The sequence below is a fragment of the Teleopsis dalmanni genome, chromosome 1, assembly GCF_002237135.1.
Source record: "Teleopsis dalmanni isolate 2A chromosome 1, ASM223713v2, whole genome shotgun sequence".
Lineage (NCBI taxonomy): Eukaryota > Metazoa > Arthropoda > Insecta > Diptera > Diopsidae > Teleopsis > Teleopsis dalmanni.
The window spans coordinates 18,716,974-18,741,718 of NC_051846.1; the positions used below are offsets into that span (position 1 = coordinate 18,716,974).

Consider the following 24,745-nt stretch of genomic DNA (forward strand, 5'->3'; position numbering starts at 1 on the left):
CAAATTTTTGTCAATTTTGACGAAAAAAAGCAATACTAAACCACAATTTTCTTTTTGAACTTTTATTAGTCGAGAGCAGTATTTATTAATCAGAATGCATTCTATCCTGGTCTGGCTAGTTCTTCCACAATATTATTTTTGTGTTTTAATTCAAGACTTTGAACTTAAATCAATAAAATTATATACTAGTTGGACAACGCGAGAATAGCAGTTGTAATGTAGCGGAGAGTCTCCGTATTTTTAGAGCTAAAGATGTTTTTGTGATAGAACACAAAAGTACATCATATTTTAAGCAGGTTTGTAGCCAGAAATGTTTCTGTTAAATAATTTAAAAAGAAATTTATTTTATTAAGCCCTTTGAAGCCCTATACATTAATAATGACTATATATATCTTGGCCATAAGTCGAAGGTCACGGTGCATTAATATTTAATATATATATATATAAATATATCTATAAATATAGTCGGCGACTGGTTCTGGAAGAGACTTCAGCCTCTTAAACCTACGCTGGCTTCGTGCCTAATTACAACGTATCTTTTAAAGAAGTATAAGTGTAAATTTGGAATAAGAAAAAAAAACTAGAAAATGTAAAATTAAATATAAATTTTAAATATATGTAATTTTAAATATATGTAACTATAAAATAAAAATAATATGTTAATAAATACAAATTGATAAAAAAGAATTAATTATACGTAAATAAACCATAGATGATAAACCATAAACATATAATTAAATGAAAATGAAATTATGTAATGATATAATAATATTCAGTATTGTGACACAACGTACACAATATATTAAACAAATCAATAATTAAATGTAATGTAACGCACTAAATTGATTTTTCATAAATAGTAATTTAAAAAATGACAGACCTTTTATTTTGTAGGCATATAACAGAAGAACAACTGCTTATTTTAAAAACAAACAACACTACTGGCTTATTTATTCAACATTTTTAAAATTGCTTAACTGATAAGCAGCTCAAATTGCATGGTTGCCAAGACTAAAAGTTTGTCTATTGTGAACGAAATTTCCAGTTAACTGTCAACGAATGATTTCGTTAAATTTTCGTATTTCATGTCGTCATTGTTCGTAACAAATACGTTATTGTTTCTATTTATTATTTTACTGTTAAAAGGCGTGAAATATTATATTTTATTTATAATCATGTTAAAAAAATCACCAATAATTGCAAAGAACTATTATTCATTTTCGAAATTTCAACTTTCAATTTTATTTGAATTTATTTGTTTTGCACATATAAGCCTAACAAAATCTCCATTTTGTCAAGAGTTGTCATTGAAAATTGTGCTTATTTTATTTGTTTTTTTTTCGACATGTTTACAAAAGAAAACGACTATTATTATAACATTATAAATTGCTTCGGAAATTTATATTTGTAAACTTAATTTTAAATTATGTGGTTTTGTAAATGGTATGCAAATAAGATAGACTTGAACAACTTTGTATCGCATAGCTAAAGAAGTTATCGAGGGTAAATGTGTTCCAACAAAGCGAAAACTTTTAGGAATTGTGATGGCTATATTTGATCCATACGGCATCTTAGCGAATTTTTTACTTGTTGCCAAAATATTATTGCAAAAAACCTGGAAAAAAAATTAAATTAGGACGATTTGTTACCACCTACGTTATCTCAAAAATGGTTTCTGTGATGGGACGAATTTGTCAGAATAGGCAATTTCTTTGAACCAAGATGCTACTCGCCGCATCTCAACATTGCCAAAGAGGTCCAAATCCATATATTTATGGATGCCAGTCAAGTTGCATTTGCTGCAGCCCTGTGTCCGCGAATTAAACATCAATATGTAGTCGATGTAGTTTTTGTCTGTGGTAAGACTCGCATAGTGGCTCAGAAACTCCTATCCATGTCAAGGCTGGAACTGCAGGCTGCAGTCTTGGCTACTCGATTATCAACGCTGGAGGTGGACAGACATGAAATAAACATAAGCCGTATAGTATTTTGGACTGATTCTAACACAGTTCTTTGTTGGGTACATTCAAGACATCGCCGATTCAAACCATTTGTTGGGCATCGTATAGCTAAAATATTGACGAAAGAAACGAAAGAAGACCAATGGAGATGGTTGCCAACAAAGATGAACCCTTCTGACGCTGCAACAGGAGCTAAAGAGGTGCCTAAAATAAATACTGACAACATTTGGTTAAAAGGGCCAACTCGCGTACAGACCAAGAATGGTTTTCTAACTCGTCCAGCCACCAAGCTAGCCGCTTGTCAGATTAGTGAACCTTGCGAAGATTCACGGAAGGGCGGAATGTAACAGAAAAAGCAACATTGAGCAACAATAAGCTGGATGTAGCCCTGCGAGGCAGCATGACAGTTGATATGAATGACAGTACAAAGGAGAAACGGATCAAAAGCACACAAATGTGAAACACGTTGCGCGTCGATTTTAATACAAATAATATTAAATTGATTGTAAACTAATATATATATATACAGTAAATAAATTGTCAATGAAATAATAGGCCGGTGTTCATAATCGATCACAAACTTGACTTCACCTACTGTCGATAAATATCTGGATTGGCGTTGATAATCGGAAGAATAAGTCTGGTGAATTTTGTTTGTTTTGTTTTGTAAGAATTGAAAATTAAACAATTTCCAATTTATTCTTAATAACAACATAAACCGCATGGTAGCAACCACGAAATGTTCGTAACTACAGGAATAAAATTGTTTTATTAAGATTTATCAAATTTACAAAACAGCACAACAGCACATCAGCACAACAACAAAAATATAAATTTTATATTTTCAGAAAATAAATAAAATTTAATAAAACATTTTAGAGAAGTAAACCACATGCAGCTCAGTACACGAAAGCAAGAGCATGGCACAAAATTTCGTTTACTTTGCAAAAGCGACGCGCATTGTATCGTGTTTGTAAACAAGTTGTGAATGTGTTTGTGAATTGCCGACAAATTGAGTTTGCCTTTTAATTGTATATGTAGCGTGCGGAGACTGACGCATGTACGCAAGAAAAAGCAATGGCGTTCGTTGTGTTGAAGAGTTGCACAAATGGCTGCTGCCAATTGTGTATTTTTACACATCTACATCTGCGCACTTCCGAAAAAATGTTGATAATGCCAAGTTTTTCGAGTAACTAAGCTAACTACTAGTATACAAAATCCAAAGCGGTACTAAATTTTAACCAAACTCTATATAACATATATTTAATATTACATACTTTTTATTGGTAATGCGATCGGTGACATATCGCTTGTATACCATATTTGTACATTGGTATGCACAATTCTGACAATTACATACATATAAGGAATGCGTTCCTTTTAATTGTAAGTCAAATGTTGATAAGACATTTGATGTTGTTGGATGATCAGACCCCAGATTACATATTGAGCAATAATAGAAATTTCTTTTTGCTCTTTGAACTTATCAAACAAGAAAAAATTTTTAAAAACAATTAAAATATTGGAAAGTGGCGGGATGTAGTTGAGAATTAATCATTATGGCGAAGATGTACATATGTACATTTCTTGTAATTAATTGCCAAAATTACATTAATTCTCGTTTCTTGAATACCAAAAAGTAAATGTAAAACATTTTTAATTACATCTTTTATAAATTTTGATTTTAAATTTTATTTCATTTTGTTGCTTCTGTTGCTGTTATTGTTGTAACTTTGCGGTGCGTTGGTGTATTTATTGTTCTTTGTTGCTTGTTTCTTGTTTAAAATGACGCTCAAGTAAGCATAATAAAACAATACAAGCGAATATAAAATTATTTTTTCTACAAGTAAATTTAATATTAAATTAACGCTTTAACCACTTTCATGTAAACAATTGCAACCAATACAAACAAATATCTAGCCAACAACAACAAAAACACAATACGTAAATAAGAGCGCAATATAAAAACGAATAATGTCTATCGACACTTAAACAGAAAAGAAGATTAAAATATGTATAAATGCAAACATTTATATAAAAATAAACCATTAAATGAGAAAAGTTTTAAAACGATACCTAATAAACTATAGATCTGAAAGATATAATATTTTGACGCAGGTAAAAAGTTTATAGCTCAACATCATATTAATATCCTTGTAGTTTGTATGGATAGGGTGTATTTGATATGTTACTGATAAGTTGAATTAATTGAAATTACCCAGTTTCCACTTTATTTTTCGACATAATTCCTTTTCAAACCAATTTTTTTTACCAAAACCAAACTTTTTAATAAGTATTTACATAATTTATTCTCCACTAAACATCCCAACATCCCTGTCGGCAAATTGCAAGCCACATCGAGAATAGATGTAGTGTTGCTATTTTTATTGACAGCCAGGCAGCAATTAAAGCTCTTGAATCCTTTATAACAAAATCAAAAATAGTAAAAGAATGTAGAGAAGCAATCGACGAGCTAAATCGGTTGGCCGATATCACACTCATCTGGGTTCCCGGGCATAGGAACATCGTCGGGAATGAGAAAGCTGATAGTTTAGCCCGCTCTGGTGCCTCCCTAGACGCGTCACTGGCGGTACCACTTTATATTACCCTGGAGACCATCAAAAGAAGTACCTTCCTTTACTTTCTGCAACTCGCCAATAACAGATGGAAAGCACTAAGGTCATGTGCAATTTCCAGGTTAACGTGGCCCACCTATAATAAAAATAAATCCCTGGAACTGATCAAAAGAGATCGCGTAAACACTGCAAGGCTTATTGCAGTTCTTACTGGTCATTGGTGTATAGGAACTCACACAGAGAAACTGCGTATTCCCTATAACTCTCACTGCAGAAGTTGTAGAAACCCGCAGGAGAGAGAAACAATAATACATTTTCTCTGTGAATGCCCAGCTCTAGCATCCAGAAGATATAGGTTCTTAGGAAAATACTTTTGTGATAGTTTATCAGACTGCTCAATGGTGAAGATGAAAGACCTATTAAATTACCTAAATTCAGTGGGATGGATTTAGTCTCTACTCTTCTATACTAGGGTTCTTGCGTGGAATGTGGTAACAAAACGAAAAATCGCTAATTGAGGTACATTTGAAGTTATCTTATGGCCTGCCACTGCAACCAACCAACCAACCAAACATCCCAACACCTAAATCAACTCTTTAAAGCTCTTGAGAATGTTTTAATTAAAATAATTATGGACGTAATTGTTACTATTTACGAATATAACAGATTGTATGAGTATACACACATAATATCCATAAGTAAATGTATTTATTTTATGAGAATCTGAAATTATGGTATCTGTCAAGTGCACCGATTAAACATTTTTAATTTTTTATTTAAGTAGTTCACTATTTTCGCTAAGTTTTCAATACAATTATTTTATTCTATTCTAACTTTAATTATTGTCAATTAACTCCAACTGTAGTTGTCAGTTAATTTGTTTGCTTTAGTATTTTAAGATTTGAATACTTATTGTAAATCTTCTTATAAAAGTGTTTCAATAAATAAAATAAATATATTTATTTAAAAAATAAAAAAAATTTTTTCTTTGTATATAAAATAGAAGAGCAGTAATATTTGTTTATGTAATTTTCTATACACACAGAATCAGTACATCTTTAGTAAACGTCAAATTTATTTAACTTCTAAAAGTGTGTCTTCTAATAATGAGACAGATGAGTTATCAGTGAAGTCGGCAGTTGTGTTAAAAATATGCACGCAGCATATCTGTTATGTGATTTGTAAATTATTACAGCAATAAAATGTGTTTAAATATGTGAAAGTAAAGCGAAAAATAGTATCAAGGTGATTTTGCCGCCCCTTTCATATTGCAGAGTAGTAGGCGTTTCATGAGGAAGACTTCCGCGAGAGAAAGATTTACCCTGGCAAGAACACACTTCATTCACTTCATACAAAACCTCATACATAGATATTTTTATGATTTTTTATCATTTCTATGGTTGGCGTCGTAGTGTCTAAAACAGCAGTTCTATATACTCAATTAACAGTGGTTTTAATGCATAGTTCGATAGGCAATATTTCCAGATGCGCAACATTTCTTCACATTTTCTTTTATTTGAGATTGTTAAAGATTAGTTCAGATTGACATATAGGTGTTGACTGATTCACATATATTCAAAACTAAGCAAATTGAAAATGTTGCAATTTTACTTATAAAAATAAAAATAAATAGACACAAAACTATTTAATTATAACAACTAATGGAAAAATACTTGAAAATGTTGTAATAGATAGAAAAATTCTTATAATTCCAAAATTTTAATATATAGCATATTCTCGGTTGAAAGATTTTTGATTTTAGTGGCATTTATATGTAGACAGCAATTTTATCAAATTATAATTGTTAATAATAAATAATAATAATTCTTTTTCTAATAACAAGCGTAAAATAACAGATTGTTGAGAACTTGAAATATACACGAATTCTATTCAGAAATAAATTATTAAAAGTTATACACTAGTTAAAAATTTATTTTGTTTTGTAAAAGAAATTATTTTATTCAATATTCTATAGAGTACTTTCCTACTTACTTTACATTAGTCCCCTAAAGATGACTATATTTCATAGTCATTTACATTAGTCCCCTAAAGATGACTATATTTCATCATCATAATATAAAATCTAAAAAGCTGCTATATATATTTCTGGCATAGGCAACACTAAGTGTTGCCAGGTGCAATCTGACATTTCCATTGGAAAAGTTGACATTTTTTAGCATAACATCACTCAGAATGTGTTGTCATTTAGTTGTGAATTGTTCTATTTACAGAGACCTAAAAAATTAATCTCGACCATAAAATGGAACCAACACATGAACATTTTCGTGCGAACATTTTTCACAACTTTTTACGTGGATTATCACGACAAGAGTGCATTGATGAACTTAAATCTTTGTATGGCGATGAAGCACCATCCTATAGCACTGTGAAAAACTGGTTTAATGAATTCAATCGTGGCCGACGCTCGCTCAACGACGAATTCTGTGAAGGTCGTCCAAAAACGGCCGTTGTGCCAGAGAACATTGATGCCGTGCGTGAACTGATAATGCAAGATCGTCATATGACATACCATGAGATAAATGCATCCTTCGGCATTTCTCCCACCAGCATACATTCGATATTGCATAAACACCTGGCCGTAAAAAAGGTTTATTCTTGTTGGATCCCGCACAATTTGACAATCTCTCAAAAAAAGGCTCGTGTCGATTGGTGCAAAGAAATGTTAAAAAAATACGTTCGCGGTGCTTCAAAAGACGTTTATAAGATGGTCACAGGTGACGAATCATGAATCCATGCGTATGAGCCCGAAACAAAACAACAATCGACTGTATGGGTCTTCGAAGACGAACCAAATCCAACGAAAGTTGTTCGTAGAAGAAGCACTTCGATTGGTACACCACAATTTGTTTGCCTGAAGTTTTCGGAGAACTTCGAAAAACGAACAAGAGAAGACGAATCATTGTTCACCATGACAACACGAGCTCTCACACATCGGCTCAATTGATGGGTCATCAACCGTACAGCCCTAACTTGGCACCCAATGACTTGTTTTTATTCCCGCACATCAAAAAAAAATTCGTGGTCAACGATTTTCTTCGCCAGAAGATGCTGTTGAAGCGTTCAACAAACATGTTTTGGAGGTGTGTCAATCGGAGTGAAAAAAGTGCTTCGACAATTGGTTTGAGTGCATGCAAAAGTTTATAAATCAGGCTGGAGAATACTTTGAAAAAGAATAAAACAATTTTTGATGATAAATATTCGCATTTTTATTATCAGGCCAGAAATATTTATAGCAGCCCTCATAATAAACAAAAAATTTTTTTTAAAAAGTGTATTATTTAACTATTGACCAATTAGTCCTTTTGTAAAAATAAAAAAAGTTAGTAAATAAATAGAATAAACACAATCTCTAACACAAGAACACAACTTTTTAAACACCAAATGTAAAATTTAACTACAAATTTGCTTTGAAAATTTTTCATACAATTTAGATCTGCCAGAAAATCGTCCATCATTTAAATTTAATATAGAGTGGCAAGTGGGTAGTGCCCTTATATAAACAAAAAACTGTATGGTGTTTCTAAGATTGGATAATAAATTCTTATTTTTATTTTATTAATCATTCAAATAATTATATATCACATCAATTTAAACAACAAATTAATATAGGCTAAATTATTAATAAAAGGGAGAAAGAACATTTAACAATGCATACAGCAAACCCCCTCGACTTTATGGATTACCTAAAATCCACAAAGAAAATATGCCACTTAGACCTATTTGCTCATCTATAAATTCACCTTGATACAAACTGTGCCAATTTATGATAACCATTCTTAAAAATATAACAAAAAAATCAAACTACAATATTAAAGACGCACTTGATTTTAAACAAAAAATCAATAATACCTATATTTATGATGATAAGAAAATGATATCCTTCGATGTCGTATCTCTATTTCCCAGCATACCCCTAGATTTGGCGTTAAAACTTTTAGAAGCTAAATGGAACGAAATAAGACAATTTACAAAAATAAAAAAATCGTTGTTCGAAATACTTAATTTTTGCCTCACAGACAACAACTATTTTACATTAAATAATAAAATATATAAACAACGGAGAGGTATGCCCATGGGTTCTCTAGCGTCACCAATTATTGCAGATATTGTAATGGAGGAACTACCAGACCAATGCATGGAAAGAATGGAAATAAAACCGAGGCTTTTAACTAAATATGTAGACGACCTCTTTGGGATTGTAAGAATAGATAGCATCAATGATACTTTAAAAATTTTCAATGACTTTCACAAAAGTATCAAATTCACCATAGAAGAAGAAAAACATAACCAATTACCATATTTGAACATTCATTTATTACAATATAATAATCGTATAATGACAAAATGGTATCAAAAACCAACAGCCTCTGAACGAATTATAAACGCTGTAGACGCTGTTTTCGAACAAAAAATCTAAAATAGATACTTTGGATATGTGGACACAATGTGATTTATCAAATTAAATGTAAAGGTGATGGATCCAACATATGCAACCAAGTATATGTTGGTATAACAAAAAACAATTTAAAGACGCGTATAGCCGAACATAAACACAGTGTAAAATATAAAAATAATATTGAGTCAAAAATGGCACTGGCATCACACTGTATTACATCAAAACATGAGTCAGATCTTGATAATATTAAGGTATTACACCAAGAAAATAATCAACAAAAACGCTTTTTCTTAGAGATGTTATACATCCTGCAAACTCCTAGTGACACATGACTGAACTTCAAAAGCGACATACAATACTGTGCTCAAGTGTATAAAAACACCTTCGACAAATCCGGAAGAGGATGAATACATTTTTCCTATGTATATCATTTTTATATCTATTGTCATAGTATTGTATAAATAGTTTCTATATACATATATAAATTATTCATGTTTTCTATGTTAATGTATTTGTTTCTTTATAATATGTACCAAATTATTGTTACATGTATTGAAGTTGTATAGTACCCTGATGATGACTATAGATTATAGTCGAAATATTGGTAAAAATAAAATCTTTTAAAACAAATAAATATTTTTTAAAAGATCATTATTTAACTGTTGACCAATAAGCCCGTATATAAAAAAACAACAAAATTGTTTTTGAAAACAATTTTTTTGGTCATTAGAACAATAAATTATTATTACAATGAAGAATTTAAGAATTTTTGCTTCAATATTAAAATTTTTAATGAAAACATTTTAAATAAACAATATAAATGAGAATATATGTAATAAATAAATTTTTTTTTGATATATTCTCTTAATAAGATGGTTAAAAAACCAGATTTGTAAAAAAATCCTGGAACAAAACTTTGAATATACAATGTTAATAATTTAAAAAAACTACAACAATCTGCATTTATACAAATTTGATAATTAAGTAAGTGACTCTAGATTTCATCTAATCAGAATCATTACTAAATTTATATATTAGCTAAAAAACAAAATATCCGCAATTTTTTATCACATGATGATGAGAATGCTATGACTGAATCTCGGACCTGAGGATGGTTTAATGGATTTCATTCTGGAAATTTTCATGACAAAAATCCATCATCCATATAAGTGAAACGATGCTGAATTGCAATGAAATTTAACCATTTTTAAAGCGAATTATTGCAGGAGATGAAAAATATATTAAATATTATAATATTCAATGAAAGCGATCATGGTCAAAAGCTAGTGACTAAGTTGACAAATGATTGCAAAGCCTGGATTAACGGCAAAACATATAGAGTGTACAAGCTATGTAGAGTGTTTTTTGGAATCGAAAAGGAATTATCTATTCCGAGCTGCTTCACCCTAGTAGAACGGCTCATAAAACGACCGTTCAAATGTAACAATCAAGGAAGTGTTTATAATTGACAAAAAATAATTATGAAGCTATCCGAAAAATGTCAAAAGGTCTAAATAATATTATTTTCAATAAATATAATTTTTGTTCAAGGATGTATTGAAAAACCACTAATACTTTATATATCATCCAATAATTATATAAAATCAATAAAAAATTTATGACATCTATTAAATTACACAGGTTTATATTTGATAATCGTTATATATATATTGAATTTTAGAAAAATATAAAATCCAAAGAATAATTTCCTGTTATATATCCTATTCAGGAAAATGAAATTACTAAAGCATGAAATGTAAAATGTGAGATGCAATCTTAAAACACCTCTCGCTCTAAACTGTAATGATGCAAATGGAATAAAACTGCGATTTATAAAAGAGATCGATAGTTAATATTATTTATTATTTAGTAAAAATATTTTTCTATCAATGTCTAGAAATTGTCACATAAAAAGAAAATTTTTCACACGTTTTTCTGACTAAATCACATGCTCCTTAATATTAATTTGTTAATATTGTAAATATATTTGAACTTAGCGCACATAAATAAGAAACTGAAAAATTTAAATTTTTGCTTTATTTTATTTATATTATTTTATTATATTATTATTATGTAGGAAATATGAAAAATATTCAAGATGCACGCTGAACTACATAACTATATACATATATATTCATATATAATTATTTATATATAAATAAACATATGTATACCTCTATTGAGTCACATTTTGATATTGTTGTGCTTGATATTTCTATTATTTCGTATCTTAATAGAACTATGTTTACGATTACTACAGAATACTTATACTATAGACTTTGGATTATTATAATATATTGTATATTATTCATTAGTTACGGATAGAAATGTATTTATTATTTGTTTGCTTTCTATACAAAGTTACGCACGTTTTAATTCGAAATATTCAAAACAATTTATTTCACATTTCTGTAAAATTTCGAAAAGTTTTTGCGTTTATTGCAGTATATTTAAGTCCTAAATTATATTTTGTTTCAATTTGGTTTAAAATTTTAGTATTGTTTTACAAAATTTATGATTTGCCTGCTTTCAACAGTAAAATAGGATATATGCCTGGAAATGTGTAAGTGCGTAATGGATTACAGCAGGTTTTTCGGAAAATTAAAGTGTATCTAGATACAAGATACATTTATATGACAGTCTATTAAGGTATAACACTTTCATGGCGTCAATAAAAGCAAGAATGATACAAAAATTGTATGCTTTTCTCCTCTCACAATTTCAGTTTGTGGACAGAATTTTGACGTTTCGAAAACAAAAATATACTACTTTCTACTTTTCTACTTAAGTGTTTAAAAGAAATGAAAATATTTGCAGTTATTTTTGAAAATGATAAATTATTTTGTATTAGTGTTGAATTCATTGTGTTGTTTTATTTTGCGTTTTGCTGAAGAAACAATTATAATTTATTAGAAATTTTTTGCATAATTTAAAAATATTCAACTTTATTACGAGTTTATTTATATTAACAAATTGTCATGTTTGTATTCCTACACTTTTTTTTGTGTTTTTATCTGTAATTCATTTATTTAGGTGAAACGATTTTTATTTGTATTTGTAATTTCAATTTATTATATATATACAAAAATAAACATTTCTTCACATCATCGGTTTATATTTTCACTTAAAAATTTTTCCGAAATATGACTTATCCGACGGAAAGGGCACTACGCATTGATTATGTGCGATCCATATGTGTTTCTCTGCGTTCGAATTCGTTTAGAAGCAGCGACTAATTTGAAAATTTACTCAGAGTAAATAAACTGCGAGATTTCGGTAACAAAAACAAAACAAATAATGACGTGTCTTTTAATCGACGTGATGTTCTCTGATCAGTCACTGCGGTGTTAACTTAATGGCTATTGATTGTGCTCTCAATATGTCTGATCCCGGTCTTTAGAAACATCCATTAGTTATACCTATATAAGTTTCCATATAAGGCGATATAAATTGTTTAAAAAAAGTTTCATAAAATTTTTCAAAACAATAAACTGTTATTTCATTTCAATTGTATTTTGTATGATTTAAGATTATATGTATATTTTATATTAACATATATTACCTTATGCAAACTACCTTCTTTAATAAAATTTTGGATACCAGAGTGATCTCCGTATAAACAGTTTTTTTTTGTTTTCTTTTATTGATTATACTTTTATTGCCATAAGCTAATTTTCCTGTCCTTCTTTTTCTCTCTTTCTCTCTCCTTTTTTCATTTTTTCCGATTGTCAATCATACTAACTGTTAGTCTCAATTATACTAAACAGTTTACTTTATTTTAAATCTTAATTTATTTTTATTTTTTTATATTCTTATAGTGCTTTTTTTCAATAACATAAGTATATTTATTTATAAAATAAATTTTTGGTAAATTTTCAATTCTAAGAATTTTCAGCTACCTCCAGACCAATTCAAACATCTCTCCCCATTTTTCTGCCGCCTCACTGTGCTTGCAAAAACATTCTTAATTATTATTTGAATTTTTATTTTATTTATTAAGAGCTTTATTTGCCAAGGAAGTGTTCATTTACGTGTATATTTTGTTGTGTTTTGTTATTGCTCTTTCTCAACTCGCAGCTCATTTAAAAATTATTACTTCTTCGTTGTTTTGGATTTACTAGTACTTAATCGATTGTTCGTTACGTCATTGCATTGAATTACTTTATTGTCTACGCGGAAGTAAACAAAAGCACAATCCGTAAGTAGCTTTTAAATAAGAATAAATTAGATTAAATATGTTTGAGTCTTGCAAATACATTTCATTTCGTGTGTATATTTTGTGTTTGCAATTAATCATTGTTTCATCGTCTTGTCTAATTTTAGCATCAGAATTTATACAAATTGGTGAAACATAGTCAAGGCGCAGATGTTTAACAGTTGGTTATGGTTTGTTTTTTAGCCTGCCTTACGCACGTTTAATATGGCGTATGATTAATACCTAAAAGTTTCACTTTCATATTAATATTTTTGAGTTTTCATTTTTTAAGCGACGAAACAGAATAAAACAGAACAAGTGATATAAAATTGCTTTAAAATAATAATTATTGTATTTAAATTAACTGTGCGCATTGAACTAAGACGCTAAGGAAAATAGTGGGGTCTTCAAAAATAGGTTTCCATATCAACGTGGTACATACTCATTAGTGCTTTTGATTAGAGCAATCATTAATGTGGAAAAATGTAGTATTTTCCTCATTAGTGCTTTTGATTAGAGCAATCATTAATGTGGAAAAATGTAGTATTTTCCTTCAAAAATAGGTCTTCAAAAATAGGTTTCCATATCAACGTGGTACATACTCATTAGTGCTTTTGATTAGAGCAATCATTAATGTGGAAAAATGTAGTATTTTCCTTCATTTAAAAATTGTAAATTGCAGTTTCATACTAAGATAAATAATTATTATTTTTTAATTTAAAAATGTTTTTTATATCTGGCGTATAAAATTAATTAAAGTTATTGCCATAAATTAAATATTTAATATTTTTAATTATAGCTTATAATAAAAACAGCAGTGTCTTACACCCGTTGTGAATAACGCCATTAAAATTTTAATGTTCCGAATTTTAAGAATAAGAGGCGAATTTTTTTTACATTCTATTAAGATACGATTTTATAATGGAATATTTAATTTGATAAAATTTATTTTACGCTTTTGGATTATATTATTTATATATTATACTACTTAGTGTTACTGTCGGATTCTGTAATTGGTAGTCAAAAGTAGGTTTCCATATTCAAAAATTAACTTGGTAACAAAACTAGTTAAGTATTTTCGTAATGCTAAATTAAGAGTTTGCAATGTTTTTTGAAAATATTAGCGCACCACCTCAGCCCTTAGAATACAATAGAATACGAAATATAGACGATAATGGTGCCTAGTGGATCAATAAAGCCTTAATTATGATATAAACATATTTTAATTGAAATGATGACATTGATATATATTACTGAGCATTTTTGTTATTCAAAGTGGTATCTTAAGCGAAAACCTAAATAAAATTGTTTAAAATATTGAAAAAATTATTTATTATTGACGATACTGGATATATACATATTTTTAAGGAAAAATATATCAGAACATAATTATCTTTAAAGACTTTATTAGCTATATTTATTAGCTATAAAGACTTTATATATATATTTATATATTTATTTAAAGACTTTATTGATTCCAGAAAATCAACAAAAACTGTTAACAAGAAATGTTAACAAAAGCTTTCAATAGTAAATTAAAGAAATTTAAAATCATGATCTCTCATGAGAAGATTTAATTAAAACTGAAAATGAAAAAAGAAAAAATTATACTGTTTTATACAAATATAAAACACCTCAAATTAATTTTTATACAAAAAAAACTCGACTTTTAATTTAATATCTATTTGAAGTAGTTTACACATAAACACAGCAGAATATAACTTAAAATATTTGCAAGGAAAATTGTATAAATATTTCTAATTGTTTGCAACAATACTTCGTATATGCGCATGCTTTCTAGTCAGAATAGTTTTTTGGTTGGATATTTGCCAATATTATGAATAATTAAATATTAGTTTTTCTTTGTTCAAATGTTTGAGGAAAATGTATGTTTATTAATTTATTCCATAAAATTCAAAATTATACTAATTGGATTACTAAAATGGCAAATGTGACAAATGACAAATGGGATTTTAAAAATATTCAAATATATAGGCAATAATAAATAATATAATTATAATATAAATAAAGTTTGTAATAAATTATATTAAATTTGGTTGACTTGAGCCTTCAATTAAAATATATGTATGTGAATCTGCGAATTCGTATTAGACAAACACACAAACATATCTTGAATTACACAGTTAATGCTATACAAATTTCCTCTATATATGTATAGCACAACAGAATTTGAGGTTCAAGTCGGTCTTGTTTAAATGTGCGCACTTCGTTGCTTAAATGCATTCAGACAAGTTTCTCAATCCATCAAATTTATCTTCACTGTATTAAAAAAATTGTGTTATCAAACATAGCTTATATGTGAATATAGTACAATATGTCATTATTTTATATTTTATAGTTTCTAAATCTTCACTGAGTAAATCATTAAATAAATATGTTACGTATTCAAAATCTCTTATATATAATAAAATTTAAATAAACAATAATTAATTAATTTAAATTTAAGAAATATATTTATGAAATTTTTATTTTACTAGTTTTATAATAATTATTTTTAAGAAAGTACAAATAATTTATATCTATAGATGAAACAAATGCATTGGTTGTTAGGCTGAGCATCTAAACGAGATTGAAGAATACGAACTGTCTCTATGGTGTATACGCTAATTTCATTTTTTGTTTACACACCATATACCAACGAACCAAATTGCCACATCTAGAGCTATGAAAATTCACAAGTTACTATAAAAAGACCTTTGCATATACTAAAAGTGACTGTAGTGCATAGTTATACAAACCGTCAATTCTAATCGCTACAGCCAAATGATATCAATTTCTCGGCATAAAATAAATAAATTAGACGTGAAAGATATGTGGTTTGAACAGAATGGCACCACAAACCATAAAACGCATCGTATTTTGGTTAAATTATAGAAAAAATAAAGCCAAGGCGTCAAATTTTATTTTACCGTGATATAAATTGGGATCTAGAATCATCAGATTTAATCATGCAACTAGACCATTCTTTATGGTCTATCCTTTTAGTTGCATAAAGGATAGCGTGTATACAAACAAACTTCAAACTCTAGAAACACATTGATTTGTATTCGTAAAGTTATGGTTAATTAATTTATTTATCTAAAAATAATCCAATAATGTATTTTACTACTAATTTTAATAATCAAAAAATATATTAAAACAAAAATTTTATTGAAACCTCGATCGTAAGTCCGTTTTGTTTTTTCTGATTTCGGGGACGTAAATACATATAAATAATACGTGCATATATGTATAGGTATACCAATATGAAATTTTATCCCTAATTTAAAACATTAAGATAATATTAAAAAGTGCACTTTTTGACAAAATAAAATAAATAAAAATAAAAACATTTACCTTTTTGTGACTTTTAAATACAGAACATTTGAATGTGTCTGTGCTGGCATCTCGTGCAATATAACTAAATATTTTGAGATCGCTGCTATCGTGAGACACGTAAAAAATTCTATAGATGGGATGATTTAGTAATTCAATTTCTTCAGGATCACTGGTCCAATTCTTTTTCTACAAAGAAATTATTTCAAAAAATATGTTTATTATAAATAGTTTTATTACTATTAAAGGCGTTAATAGATCAACTTACTTTTCTTCTCCGTTTTTTAAGCACAACACGTACTCCGTTCACCGAAACGTTTATAGTTACTTTGCGTTTCTTTAGATTTTGTACTTTGCATTCGTACTGAGAAAAAAGAAAAAAAACAAAATTTTTCATGAAAAACTTAACTACAATTAACATTTGTCAAAGTTCAAATAAGTAGCTTTGGATTCGATTTAAAAATCTTCTCTTTTTGATAGGATGTTTAATGATTTAGCGTTAGTGTCATCTATCAGCTTTACTATCTCATAGTTGTATTCACTAAGAACTTAGCTTTACATACAGATAATGTTTGAAGCAAATTCAGATCTGATTAGAATTTAAATTATTCAGCTAATTTAAAAAAATAAAAATAAGAAATATACCAATGTTCAGAAATATGCCAATGTTCATTTTTCAACTGTTTATTGTCTCCTAATACTCACTCTCAATATTACCAATAACCAAGACTAAACTCCAATAGGCGCAAAAGACTGCTTCATAAAACTTAAGCCAAAGTAGGATAAAATATTCAAAATATGTCTTACACATATCGCATACCTCGGTTACACGGAGTAGAAAAAAATTTCTCTTCTTTACTTTGGGGGTTGAAAATTACTGCTAATGGGAGGCAATGAATTACAACTTTTTATGCACACATTTAAAACTTTTGTAAATTTTCATGATTTTTCACTTTTCCTTTTTTTCATTTTTTTCGCTATTTTTGATTTTTCACATGACAAAGTTTTGTGTTCGTAAGTGGTCTGTTTCCGAAGTTTTTGTACGTCAACACTTTTCTTCAATTAAAAAGTTTCGAAAATCCCGTTGAGATATTATTTAATCGTAATCCATAAAAATGACGCAAAACAGAATTAAGTCTAACTTATTACCTAACCTATATTTCTGCTAAATTATTTTTATGCTTGCCTTCCTGAAAAGCGGTAAGACCAAGAACTTTGAAGTGGTTTACACATACTTATTATCTTCAATCAAATAGAAATGCTGCTGAATTTTTGGAATACGTATTTAACCAATCAATAATTACCACACCAGGCAACAATAAACTATGTAGATAACTATTCTCAAGTTAATAATGATGTTATAAATAAAAAGAAACATATAATATAAAATATTAAATTAAAAACTGAAACATATATTTTTTTCCAGTATACCAAATTCTTTTTAATGTGGATTAACTGGTCCAAAATTTCTTTATAACCAATATTTTTTTATTTAAGGATTCACCTTAGTGCATAGTATGTGGAAGATTTTTTCAGCAGAAAATAATTGCGAGAAATATGGGCAGAATTGGAAGCAAAATATACAAAATATCTACGCGGCATTAGTAGGAATGATATTGTCATTCTAATAGCGACAACAGATCAACGCTTGATAGGCAGATTCGCTGCTATACTGACTTTTAAAGGAACTATCATGACGAGAAGGAGAAACACACAATTGAGCATCTCCTGTGTAACTGTCCAGCGATAAACAGGACTTGTATAAATACACTAGGTAAATCCTTCGTAAATAATTTAGAGTAAATCTTTAATATAGATTGGAGACCATGTTCCATAGGTGTGCGACCATCTTTCTAACACACACAGGCTCTACTACTTACATATCTCAACTCCTCTGCTTTGTCGTCTTATTTTCTTAAATATTTTTAAGAGAAAAGTCGACTTAAATAATTATCTTGTATCGTAGCAAGCCTAAATATTGAAGCTTATTCCAAATTATATATAGAGAAAAAGAGATTTTTTTTACTTTTCCGTATAACTTTGTCAATACTTTTCATGGTGAAATTTATCAGCACCATGATGAACATTTTAAAAAAAAATTATCTGAATCGGTCTATTCTTATACCTATGTTGTGCCTATCTTATACCTATATACCATATATCAAGTCTCAGATAAATACGAAAATGCACTAAAAGCGTAATACTTTTCAGCCAATGCCGTGCCGTTGTAGCAGCCCCTTAAAGAAAAGTGGACACTTCAATGTTGACATAATGTGTTAAAGGCTTATATATGGGCTTTAGCATGTTCTTTCGCTACATTGCCATTTGGCATATGTAGATTTTTATATTCATATGTTTTTATATTCGAAACAAGACTTCATTAGATAAAATAAGCGGGTGATTTAAAGTTGGATACCTACTATGTTTTAGTATCCAATGCCAAATCATTTCCCATAGTTTTAATCAGAGCATCATGATTTATTGTGTGATTCAAAGGCTTCCACAAAAAGTGCTTTATAATTATGACTTTCAATTTAATAATACAAATTGCATTACTTTCAAACATCGATTACTGTTTACTCTATTTCTTATAGTGTTTATATTCATTTTTATATGAAGTTCACCATTCATTTTTCTAGTGAAGTACTTTTCACACTTCTTCATATTTCGGTTCCTTATTATAGAAGTTCCGTAACAAAGAGTTGTGATAAGGACTTATAACATGTTTGTGAACAGTCGGAATATCTGGTGACAAAGTAAGTGCATCGAAATTTATGATGCATACAGTATTGTCATGTTTCCGTAAGAATATAATAAATTAAAGATCATAGTAATTAATAAACCAAAAAAGATGTATTAAGCAGGATATTTTCCGTATTTATAGAGGTAAAAAATTAAATAACAAATATAGTCAATGCAATTTTTATCACCATTGCAGCAAGAGATTCAGTTTGCCATTATTTACGGATTTTAACATACCTTAAGTCTGTGAAAATATTCAATAAGTGCAGACACCATCATGTGATCATCTCGAAGTGGTTTAAGATTCTAGACCAAATCTTATCAATATTTTCTAGGGAAAATATTGAGAAGGTTGTCTAAAATGTTTGACTGATAATGTAATCGTTGCTCTGGTAAAAAAGTTATCCAATCCACAATTTATAAACATAATAAACATAGATGAAGTGTCATTGCTATATCTCGAATATTAAGCAATCATCTCAAACACACGGAGTAATAATCAGGTTGAGTTGCTTGAGTGTTAACCCAAGTTAAAAAAGTGACGCGCGTTATTTTGCTCAATATTTTTTAATAATATTATAATAGTGTATGACGTTTGGTTCTTCAAAAACACCGCAGAAATAAAGTAGTAGTTGGCAGTATGGAAATTGTATTCAGAAAATGCTAATATACCAGTTAAAACCAGACAACAGAAATCAATATTAACACGAACGTATTAATGTCAATTTACTGCACCAAAGGAAAAGATCCAGCTGCAACTGCACTGAAAATTGGACAAATGTTAGCAACTAAATAGTACACTAAAGCTTGCGTCATGAAAAAAATTTAAAAAAATATTCTTTAGATCTAACGCTGTACAATTTCTAGTGGTATCGAAAAAAAAAAATTCGGATAATAAGAAGATAATTGCAGTTCACACCGAAGTTACAAACTTAAAACAATTACTTTTTGACAACTGTTTCCAAGTGGATCTACTGGCGTCTAAAATGAATATAAATTAATAAAAATTATATTGAAAAATTGAAAGATTATGTAAATTAAAGTTATGAAAGTTATTAATATTTTTTATGTATCTAATTCTTTTGAAATATTTTTCTATATTTGAACTATATGGCGAACACCAACATCTAGACATCAAACATCTTTGTTTTAAATGCTTCAAATTGTTTGTTTAAAGAAGTTTCGTATTATGTCGAATAGTTTCAATAATGAAAAAATTTAATAGTTTTGTTCCAATTTTATTTATTAAGTGCACCCAAAGTAGTTAAAAAGTGGCGTACGTTATAATTTTCATTTTTTTTTTAGAATATATAGGATAAAACAAATATTTAGTTGTTTGAAGACCATTATAAAATATCCCAATTTTTACAAGTTAACTGCCGCTGTGACTATTAGTAGAAAACAAAAATTTCTACTAAGAAAATTTTTTTATTATAATTATACCATGCATTAAATACAACAATAACTTGCATTTATATGCAAACCATTTATATTATATAATTCATAGAAATATTAATAAATCTAACTAATAAATTGCAAATATTGTATTACAATTATTTTACATAAAATTAATTTATTAGCTTTATCGTGCATGTGCAAATATTTATACACTTCACAGACTTGATGTTTATATTCACAGTATTCAGAAGTTTTTTATAGAATGACTCAAGAATATATGTAGAATATATATTTAAACATTTTCAATACGAACATTTTAAGTTCTAGTTAAATTATTGAGTTCTCACAGATATATCAACACTACAACTTGTTATTTTGAAACATTAGTTTCAAATCCAATTAAACTTTCAAAATAGATTAAAATGTGTTTATTAATCTCACGTATTTTGAAGTCCTTTATTAATTTTATATCATTTACATAAAATCCAAAAAAGAAGTTTTTTAAAAATCAAGAAGCAAAAAATTAAGTTTTCTTTTTAAATTTTCCTATTCATAAAAGACAGATCAAAAAGACTAAAATTATATGGAGAACTAACTAAGAGCATTATCAAAAAGAAATGAGTGCTACAGCATAAACTAAATCTATATTAAAACAAAACGGAAAAATATTTTAATTTTATTCACTTATAATAAAAAATTAAACTGTCAGACCAAAATTAGGAATAAAAACGGTTATAAATGTGTTGCATCAGAAGCTAAACACGCCCATTTCATTATACGACTAATCATTAAATTTAATAGAAAAGAAATCACAGTGACAGTTCAAGGCTATTAAACTTTCTATGCCTACAATTAAGTATAATTTCCTATACACTAATAGAAATTCCATAGAGTATGGGAAATGCAGTCTCTGTGCTAAGTAGGAGTTGTGAATCCCTTACATGTCTTAATATCAAATATATCTGATCCATTAATTATTTATAAAGTTGTTACAAAATGAAATGAGATTTTTCTATACGAGTATAAATGAATACCACACATCAAATTGTGTCTGGAATTGAATGGAAAAAATGATAGCACATGTTGGCTGTTTATGCATACAGAGACGCAGTGTATATATTCCTGTATAGAAAATGTGATTTGATAAGTAAGTAGCGAGAAATGTACGCAGTGACAAGTTTACAGCCTTTGGCCATTATTTGGAGATGTTTAAATTAGTAATGAATTACTAAAAACTGTAATAGTACTGATTTGAGTACACATTAATTTAGGATTTCTAGGTAAAATGTAGGATTAATCATGTGAACAGTTCAGTTTACTTACCATTAGTTAACAAACAAATTAGACTCACAAATAGTATTTGCGAAAAAGTTAAAAAAGTAGCCCTGCATTACGCTAACTGCTATTACCTTTAGTTAACGCACAGATACAATACAGTTTACAAATCATACTAGGATCAAGATAAATCAGACTGCAAGTCAAATATATTTATGCATTTGCAAGCACAGCATAAAAGATGCTTAATGCATACATAAAAAGAAGTTTATTGTATTTCAATGAGTGTTTCCACACTTGGAAATGTTCACAGCCGGCTTAAATTCTAAATATAGGCGAAATGATTTAATATGCATATTTCATTGTGTTATACACACAGATTGAAAGTAAATTCATCTGGTTGGGGCGTGTTCATATATCGTTCTATTCTGCACAGTTTCCATTTTCTTGCATAACATTTGGTCAACTATCATGAGCAACTTCCTGTAAGAATGCGATAAGCAAAGTTTACTCTGCGTTATTTCCCTTCAACTAGAAAACAGAACTATTGTACATTCTATCAGCGCACTCAATTCATGCTAAAATTTAAATCTAGAATAAATTTTACCGTTGTTACTCGAGCTTTTGTTCTCATTATTTTACTTCATGAAAAGATTTCTGAAAAAGCATGACTGAAACAGAGTAATTGTCCTTTTAGTATATTTCCTGGCAAAGCAATTTGAATGCTATCTTTTCTTTGCGGCACTATTTACATCAGATACCAACAAACGTTCAAATATAACTACAAGACACATGAATCATTCTGTTGCATAACCCATCACGTCATGACCCACTGCTATGGAATATTACATTCTTCCATGCAAAGGAAGGTCATTGTCAATGTAAGCATGTCTATTGTGTTCAATTCCATACAATGAGTTTTGAAAAAACCATTTCGTAGCATAAAATTTGTTATGAACTCGAGTTTTGTTCTCATAACCACCCACAAAAGCTTGTGGTCTTAAGTGAAGAAGTCTCAGCACAGGTTTATTAGCCATTCACTTCTTCATACTAACGTATGCAATATATGACTTAATAAATTTAATATGTGCTTGTATGCGTAAACTTTTCTATTATTTCATTTTCCACATAGCAGCCAAAATATTGTTTTGGGTGCCCAAACACATAAACTTTTTACGAATTATAGAAATGGGCAAACTTAAGCGCTTTTGGCCTTAAAGCCTATTTAAACAAATCCAAAAAATGGTCAAATCTGAGTAGAAAAATCTACTCATATGTATGTATGTGTTTTATGTACAGAGAATGCCATTTTTCCTTTCCTAATATTTTTTTTATTTCTTTGTATTTAATGAGGCAAAAAATTGAATAAACTAATTTGTGTTTTATCTTTTTTGTATCTTTTTGATTACGATTACTACTGTCTACTTATACGCCATACATTTTATTGCATTTTTCATTGTATTGTTTGAATACTTTGTTGTTGGCTGAAGAGTATAGCTTTGCTGCTGACACTGGTGAGGGTCGTTTCATTGGATGACTGGTTGTCGTCCCTGAGTACTGATACTGACTACAGAACACATGATATGGTATATCAAAAGTGAGGTATAAAAGTCATAAAGTCTTTTAGTGGCAGTTGTTGGAGTCAACATTAAGAGCAACTTTACTTTGACAGCTGTCAAATCGCATTATGAAGCCATAAAAAATATCAAAATTATTAATTTGCAATGTCCAGACAGTGTGTTTACTTGAGTGGCTATTTTGTGGAATAAATAAGTACAAAACTGTTTAAGCAGCACACAAGACATATAAATATAGCGCAATTCAAATAATATCAACGAAATAAATTCAAAATTATGAAGAAATATTGCTCAGAAAATATACTTAATTTTAAGTAGTCAAATAAAAGAGGATGTAAATAGAATAACAATTGTTACCCATATAGAATTTTTGAATATAGTGGCAAAATAATAAATTTAGTGCAAACGCTGATACTGTATTATTTATTTTATTGTTTGTGTAGATAAAATAAATACAGTTATTTGTTAGTTAAAAGGTGTATGAAGTGAAAGACACTCGTAGGTAAAGGTAGAAAATACAGTCTTATTATGAGGAGACTATTTGTAAAAGAAGGTAGATTCTCTCCTAGAAAGTCTGAGAAACCAATTAAAATTATGCTGCTCAAAAATTTTTCTGTCTTTATTTCAGACATAACTCAGTAAAATCTTCGTGATTGTTCCGCACTTAGTCTTAATGAATATGACTATAGAGGTCAGAATCGCGTAGGAATGTCTCCAAGTTTTAAAGCTTGTTTTCTGCTTGATGAAAAAGAACCCAACCTAAAATGTTTACACATAGACTCCCATTAAGTCGAATTTCCTTTTAATTTAGTTTCTTTCAATTTTACATACATCTTTCACTCTATATCTTTTTTAGTTTATGGATAGTTGAATGATGATTGTTAAAAAATTAGTAGTTTTTCGTAGCCAATACATGTTTTCAATATATATGCAATACCTACATTTATAATTTAAACAATACAATAATTAAAAAAGAAAAAATACTACAAAAAACAATAGAGTATTTATTCTGATATCATTCATACATTTATTTATTGAAAACCATAGGTAGTGACCCTGTGTGCACCCTATAACATTACAACTGGGGTATACGCAGAAGTGATGGTGATAGTGATAAACTTCAACTAATCATAAATATGGAAGAGCTGAGTATTGAAATACAAACTATTTAGGTCGATGCCTAATTCTGGAGATCATAATACAACAATAATACATCAATACTATATGTAAATTGAAATGAAAATAATTCTATGAGAGATTCAAAAAAT

General features: G+C 28.7%; 2 protein-coding genes across 2 annotated transcripts; both read left to right on the plus strand.

Moving 5' to 3' along the window:
* Positions 1-1,774: 1,774 nt before the first annotated feature.
* On the plus strand, positions 1,775-2,308 carry LOC119677741. Its single transcript, XM_038089227.1, has one exon. It carries the CDS (start codon positions 1,775-1,777, stop codon positions 2,306-2,308), a length of 534 nt encoding a protein of 177 aa, XP_037945155.1.
* Positions 2,309-6,782: 4,474 nt separating this feature from the next.
* LOC119677749 lies at positions 6,783-7,214 on the plus strand (the record flags this gene model as incomplete). Its single annotated transcript, XM_038089235.1, has 1 exon — positions 6,783-7,214. A coding segment is annotated over one exon (432 nt), but the record flags the coding sequence as incomplete, so codon positions are not given.
* Positions 7,215-24,745: the final 17,531 nt, after the last annotated feature.